This window comes from Gekko japonicus, unplaced genomic scaffold (assembly GCF_001447785.1).
Source record: "Gekko japonicus isolate JY-2015 unplaced genomic scaffold, Gekko_japonicus_V1.1 scaffold692, whole genome shotgun sequence".
NCBI lineage: Eukaryota > Metazoa > Chordata > Lepidosauria > Squamata > Gekkonidae > Gekko > Gekko japonicus.
In genome coordinates, this window is record NW_015169194.1 from 592,947 (window position 1) to 600,841 (window position 7,895).

The 7,895-nt window shown below is 44.5% G+C and overlaps 1 protein-coding gene across 1 annotated transcript in view; it reads right to left on the reverse strand.

The window, feature by feature from the left end:
• Positions 1–161: 161 nt before the first annotated feature.
• The window catches only part of CDO1 (cysteine dioxygenase type 1), a 37,295-nt gene continuing 29,561 nt past the window's right edge, over positions 162–7,895 (reverse strand). Inside the window, exon 5 of the mRNA XM_015416298.1 lies at positions 162–812. Coding sequence (XP_015271784.1) covers positions 783–812 — 30 coding nt within the window. The 3' untranslated portion in view covers positions 162–782. The remainder of the gene's footprint in view (positions 813–7,895) is intronic.

Below are 7,895 nucleotides of genomic sequence, written 5' to 3' on the forward strand. Positions count from 1 at the left end.
TCCCTATCCTTCATACTGGCCAGGTCAGGTGGAAACATTGATTAGTTATCCAGTCAACAGCATTCACTGGTTATGCTAAACTGTACTGACTTTCAGGAAAAGAAAAAGCAAATTTGGAACTGTATGTCTAAATCCAGCTTTATTTGAGTTTGATAGTTGGCAGGTCCTAACTATCCAAAGGTCCTTGAAAACTGGAAGCTTATTCAACACAATTAGCAACTTTTAAAAACAGACACTTCCTCCAGAACAAAAGCAACATTGTACAGGACATTCATTATTGCTCCCTTCTTTTAAAAAACTGAAATTCTGCAAATGAAATTTGAAAATGCACAAACCATTTGATGGTTCCAAAGGGTCATTAAATTCAAGATCAAACAAGACTGTTAATAGTATGTACTATGGATGAATCCACATTAACGTTGAGGGAAGGTTAAAAAGTTCCATGGCAAGTTGAACTGCCATACATTCATACATGTAAGGATGCTAAAAAGAATTAGGCCATATTAAAAGCCCAAGCTCTGAACTTCTATGTTTACAGTCTCAGTGAAATTAATCAGTACAAATCCAAAAAGGGACTCGGATTTTATGGTTGACTACAACAGGCATCTGAACGCTACAGTAACCCATGGAAATACTCCCTTTAGTATGCAAAAATGAGAAATCACGGCAACTGTGGGGACAGATTATTCAGCTCAGTTTACTACTGGCATCAACCATACAATTGTTTTGCTCCAGTTTCTTCTTTTTTTAAGCCTCCCCATAGTCAGCAGGCTTTGTGCTCCTCAGTTGTTCTCTTGTGAAACTGAAGCTGCCTATAAAACAAAATGACACTTTTTAATAATCAAGATTCTCCAGGAAAGCAGTTTTTATAATCAAGATTCTTCAAATACTGAAACTGGAGTATCACAGATTATACGAATGAGGAACATAAGCAAGCTCCACCAAACCTCCTTCTTAACTATTTTCTAGCTCTTGATCAAAGGCCTTTTAATACATAGACAAGGTTTAGTGTGAATGGATAAGGAGGTGAGCGGAAGGCTCAGCAGGCTATCCCTTCCCTGCCCAGGTTCTGTCCTCAGGGAGGAAAGGGGAAGGTAGCCACGTGCCAGGCTTCAGTGGAATCACAAACAAATCTGTAGTCAAAACACGCTAAGTACATGCAACAATAATTATATTGAAACCAAAGTGAATAATAATACCAAACTCATAAATATTATAATGAAATTATCAATGTTATAAACAGCAATTATTAAAAAGTGGGTGGTAACAAACTCAAACCCACAATAAGTCACAGCACATCTCCAAAGCAGCAGGCTTCCTTCATTAACAGAACATGCACACAAAAGAAAAGAATTCCTTATATAAATTTCACGTCCTTGAATTAAAGTCCAAACGTCTATATATTGTGGCTTGTAGAAAATAAGATCCATGCCAAATGAAAACTACGCAGTTCCGGCTAGTCAGTGTTTCAGACCTGTTCCTTCATCAAGTAAATCAGGTAAGTCTTCATTGATATACAGTACATACACATGTAAAAACAAAGTCCCAATCAAAATACCTTTCCTCTCAGGAGAGGTATTTCTGACTTGTAAGAGATATGGAGCTGAGCCCAATTGAAATATTTTGATCAGGACCTCGTTTGTACATGTGTATGTACTGTATATCAATGAAGACTTACCTGATTTACCTGATGAAGGAACAGGTCTGAAACGCTGACTATCCGGAACTGCGTAGTTTTCATTTGGCATGGATCTTATTTTCTACAAGCCACTATAGATGTTTGGACTTTAATTCAAGGACTTGTGAAATTTATATAAGGAATTCTTTTCTTTTGTGTGCATGTTCTGTTAATGAAGGAAGCCTGCTGCTTTGGAGATGTGCTGTGACTTATTGTGGGTTTGAGTTTGTTACCACCCACTTTTTAATAATTGCTGTTTATAACATTGACAATTCCATTATAATATTTATGAGTTTGGTATTATTATTCACTTTGGTTTCAATATAAGTATTATTGCATGCACTTAGCTTGTTTCGACTACAGATTTGTTTGTGATTCCATTGATTGTTTTTCTGTAGCTCTCCTCCCTCTTGCTTGTAGGTGCCAGCCTTCAGCCATGGGGTTGTGGGCCTCAGGGCAGCAGTTTGAAATTTCTAGTTAATTGGCTTGCCCACGTGACTTAACAGTTTCTTTCAAAATGTATATGGATGCCTCCTTGTGGTAAATTCTGCATATGTAAAATAGAGTTCAGAGGTAGGGTTGCCAAGGCTGACAACTGGTGTGAGACTCATTATGGGGGGAGTCTTGTCAACAATGTAACAGCGTTGCTGGCTACACACTGATGTGGCTTCCAGCATGACTGGAAGTGACATCATCATGTTGCTGGTGACCAGGGGTAATTTCGTAGAAAAAGAGGTGCAGGAGTTCATTAGCATAACTCATTAGCATAACTTATTTGCATATACCACACCCCCTGACATCACCGGAAGCTACCCTACAACAATACCCTACAACAAGCATGAAAATACAGATCCAGTTAGTATTGCTATTTATTTTTGTGATATAGTTGCTATACAAAGCCTCCTGGGTTCAGCTTTTTAAAGTCCAGTTTCCTTAGAAGGGCAAATTAGCGGTGACCTTTGCTATATATGAGTGGGGTTGGTTTGTTTTGAAAAAGGAAGTTACGTTCTTATCACACCAATGTACCTGTATAGTTACATGGAAAATTAAAATATTGAAAAAACCTGTTCAAATAAATGGTCTGCTTGTATGAACAGTGTGACATTGGAGAATGGGACTTGTGCAAGATCACAGCTTTTTTTATATGCTCAGCAAAAACTTTTAATAACGGAAGAAAAGCCACAATCTCATGCAAGTTTCTCTTTCAGTCTCTTGCAAACACCCCAGCAAGTGGTACACATTCTGCATGCTCCATGTTTCACAGGGCTAAGAGATCTACTATCTAGAAAAGACATCCTCCCTTCTCTAGAAAATTATGAATAACCTGACCCCTTGAGAGAGAGGTGTGCCTAAAACAGACTTACACACATGACGCATGTAATAACATTAAATACCAAGTTGCCTTCTTCAAGTGAATACAAGCTAAGCTTTGCCTGCTGCTGTGAGCAAGACAATTCCCAGGGCTTTTTTTCTGAGGGAACATGCCAGAACAGAGTTCTAGAACCTCTTTGACACAATTCTTTTTAAAGGACCCATTGAAGACATCATTAACCTGACCCCCTTTGAAATGCAGTGATCACCCCAATTAAGTGGTAAACAGGGCAGGCCCAAGTTTTTTTTGGCACCCTAGGGGGAGCTACCTTCTGGCGGCCCCTGCGTGTCAAATTACATGGTTGCCAATCTCCAGGCAGGGCCTGGAGACAAGGAAGACAACTGTAATACGCTCCCATGCCCAACCCACAATCAGTTCTCTCTCCCATCATTTCCCTCCATGTCCTACAGCTTTTTCCAACCATTCAAAATATCCCCCTCACAAACACATTTGCCCTAAAGCAATATGGCCACACCAGCCACTTTATAACTCCTACAACACCCTCCCACCAAAGAAGCACACGAGCAGTCTTCGACGTGGTTTGGATTGACAGGATGTGCTAGCCAATCATGAAACGCTACATCAATTCTCACCAATGGGAGGTAGACAGGGCGCTAAACAAAGCATGCCTCTCATAGTGTGGCCTTCATTAGCCTCACGGATAACGGTTAGTCTGTTGACATTTAGCTTCGGGCTGGCTAAACGCGTATGCAGGGGGGAAGAGTTACGGTGGTCAATTCCTCCTTCCCCTCTGGAGCCCTCCCCTCCCCCCACGCAGGGTAGCCCCTCGATACCTACTAGGCTGAGTGAGCCACGGCTCCGCCTTCTCCTCCTCCTCCAACTGTGGGCGGGTCATGGAAACTGAGAAACTCCCCTTTCCTCTTTTGGGAGGAGCCCCACCCTCAGCCTTCAGAGTAAGGCGGAGAATAATCAGTGTTTCTTTCACACGGGGGAGTGCAGTAAGCAGAGCAGTTTCTTGACATACTGGCCAGAGTTTCATCCCCAGAATCGCCGTTTGAAAGCAGGCACGCAAAAGCAGCGGATGCATCCTCCCCCCACCCCACCTCCCTTTTAATGCCAGGTAGAGAGAACCCACCTCCCGCGCTGCCCCCACCCAGGGCTGACCTGAAGAGGCCGGCGGTGCCTTTTTCTTCTTGGTTAAAAAAGAATGAAGCAGGCAAAGGAGCATAGAGGTCCCGGGGGTGGCTCGGCTGCTGAGGGGAGACCGCGGTTTCCCTCCCCCCTTTTTAAAACTGAAAAACAGCAGCTTCCCGGCTCCACCGTGAGTGTTGCCGAGAGGGAACCCAGTTCCGCCCCTAAGGGAAAGCGGCCCCGCCCGGCAGCGGGGAGGGGAGGGCAGCCAAGGAGGTTGCAGCCTCAGCCAAGGAGTGGGGGAAGGGGGGGTGCAGTCCCAGCAGTGGGGAGTTTCTCAGGGCCCCTCCCACGCCCATCTCCTGGCTCCTCAAGGCTCCGGCTCTTGGAGGTCTTCGGGAGGTGCTGCAAGGCCGGCCTCTTGGCCTGGGCTTGCAAAAGGGTGTGGATGGCAGGCGGTGGTGGTCCCGGCGGCGGGGAGGGTGCAGGGGGGGAGGTCCAGTTTGGCGCCCTAAGGGCCGGCCCACGCTCTAGGTGAATGCCTAGTTCGCCTAGCGGGTGAGCCGGCCCTGGTGGTAAACACACACACAGAGGGACAGACAGATACACACACACACACAGAGACAGAGAGAGAGACAAACAGAGAGGGACACACACACACACACAGAGGGGCAGAGAGAGAGAGGATAAGAGAGAGAGAGGAGCAGACACACACACACACACACATACACAGAGGGGTAGAGAGAGAGACGCAGAGGGGCAGAGAGAGAGACACACACAGAGGGGTAGTGAGAGGGCAGGCGGGGGAAGGCACAGGGAGCCATTTAAATGCCTCCCTGCTCCTTGCAGGGCCTTTCTCGGCCTGCCTGCTTCGGCAGGTGGGCTAGGGGAGGCCAGAGGGGGTCGCTAGAGGCCTTCGCCCGCCCACCAGTTTTGGCGGGTGGGCAAAGGCACCTCCCAGCTCCTTGAAAGGCCTTCCCTGGCTCGCCAATTTACCTTGTTCCTTCCCGCTCCTCGTGGCCCAACTGAGGGCTGCTGGGGGTGGGGCTTGCTGAATGTGCCCACCCCTGGGCTCCTTTCTGCCAGAGCGCTGTTCCGGTGCACTCCGGTAGGAAATGACCCCTGCTGGTGACACTCTATCATTCAGCCAAAACTCAGTGCTCCATTTCCCCAATTTATCTCCCACCATCCAATTCAGCAACAGCAGGCAGGGCCTGCTAGGGATGGAAAATGATCACTCCCAGTAGGAACATAGTGATCTTATTGGGAGGCAATCTGGCACTAATAGCTCAACTACATTTATCACATAGTTCCATGTTATCACTATTTGCAGCAAATATTCTGTCACTTCAAAACCACATTATCATGACTACACATATTCACAGCTACCATACGGTATCATAACTAGGATATGTGGAAGTACTACCTTTATGACTATCAGTTAATTAAATAACTCCAGGTCCCACTCCATGAGTCTCAGGGTTGGGATGGTGGACAATCAGCCACCATGGGAGGGGGAAGACAAGAGATGGAAGAGAACTGAAATCTAATCCCACTGAAGACATGGCTTCCCTCTCTTCAACACTAGCTTTCTTTTGAAGACAGGGAAAGTAATGGAGACAGTGAGTTCCCAGTCTTGTGGGGGTCTTGCTAGCTTTTCCTTGTCTATGTCCTGTCCTCTTCAGCAACAGAAGGAATGAACCGCTGATTGAAAAGCCAACCAGAGAACATTCTGCACCAAGAGGAACATGGAAAAGTAACTCATTACACAAGCTATGTGACTTCTGTCAACTAATTTCTCTTTTCTAGCCCTGTAAGATAGATGAAGAGAAGACATGACTCACATTGTACTCATACACTGGCATAGAGAGGCTGACAAGAGCAGGAAAGCTGGCTATCCTCTCTATTATCTTCTCCTATTGATAAGGGAATTGGTTGCCAAGCCAGAGCATAAAGAGTAATGCATCGAAAGAATAATACAGGGTCCTCTATGTGGCACCCATGGTGCACCTTAGCACCTGTCAAGACCTTTCCTGGTGCTCGCCAAGTGTTTTTAGAAAATTGGCATAGTCAGTTTCTTAATGTTTATCATCTAATGCTGACAGCAGCTTTATGTAAAGTATTTTACCAGTGCAAACAGCAGAGTGGTATTCTAAAAACCCAGCGGGGCTTGTTTCTGACTAAACATGGTAGGGCTGCATGGTTAAAATGCTTAATGCATCTAACTGGAACTTCTACTGAAGTCTGAATGCTACCTGGTGTATCAATCAGATCTTCCCTGTTTTAATGTTATTTTTAGAAGCAGATAGAAGTTGACACAACTATATTAAATCTTGGTCACTTTTCAAAATTAGTGTTCTTATCGAAATCTGGCCAGATTCTCTCTCTTACTGTACGCATGTGCAAGGAGCTCTTGCCCAGCCCTTCAGCACCAGCTGCCACTGTTATAAGTAGCAGTGCAGGATAAAAACAGCTAGGCTAAAAAGAGAAGGGATCGTGCAGATAGAATAGCCAGGAGATGAAGCGTTTTTTCCTTTCATGCATGTTAGATGCCTGCAAAATGAAGACAGATACTGCCAGATGAGAGTTTGTTGGCTAGCTCAATATGTAAACTTATTTTTTGTGTATGCAAGAAAATATTTGTAAACAATATGTTAATTCTAAAAGGCATCAAACTAGACCAAGCTAATGCCTGAAACTTATGCATAACTTCACTCTGAAATTTTGTTGTTGACTTAGCCTCCTGCAGCATCCATTTTGTGGTTGCAAACACTGTTGCTGTGGGAAATATCTAGACAATACTATTTTGCAGATTCCCCTGGTGAAGCAAATGTGAAATGGTAGGGGTCTTAGAGTGAATTAAAATTAATTTCCCCATGGAACCAATTGTCTCTAGAGCTTAGCTGCAAAGTAGAGATATAGGGATATATAGAGAACACATAAAATACTTAAAAGCATTTAAAAAGCCATTATTTTAAGAACAATTATGGTTTGGTCCAAAAAGTAAGACTTCTGACAGGCAAAGAGGGTCAAGGTGATTGAATTCCATAGCTACATCCCCTCAATGTGTCTAATTACCATATAAACCATGGGTAATCAGAGGGTAGTTACTATCATGGCACTATTAACTAGCTAGTTTAGTTGCAGACAAAACGCCAGTTAGTTACATTTAATCACTCATTACCAAGGGTCTTTTGTAGAAAAAGAGCTGCAGGAGCTCATTAGCGTATAGTATGCTAATGAGCTACTGGGCTATTACCATATGCCACACCCCCTGACATCACCGGAAGTTATGTCAGAAGGGGAAGCAAAAGGGAGGGAGACATCTTCAAAAGCCTCCCCTTTCCTTCCCCAGCTGGCGGGGGGGGGGAGTGAAGAGAGAAGGGGTTTAAAGTTTAAACCCCTTCTCACTAGAGTTGGGCCACAGAACAAGGAAAGAGGGAAGGAAAGAGAGAGAGTAGAGAGAAGGAAAGAAGGAAGGAAATAAGGAGAGAAAGAAGAAAAGAAGGAGGGAAAGAAAGAGAGAGAGAGAAGGGAAGAAGGAGGGAAACAGGGAAAGGAGGGGAAAGGAGAAGAGAAGAAGGCGGGAAAGAAAGAAAGAGAGAAGGGTAGGAGGAGGAAAAGAGGGAAAGGAGAGAAGGAAAAGAGGGAATGAAAGAAATAGAGAAGGAAAGGAGGAAAAGAGAAGGGAAATAGAGAAAGAGAGAAAGAGAGAAAGAGAGAGAGAAAGAGAGAAAGAGAGAGAGAGAGAGA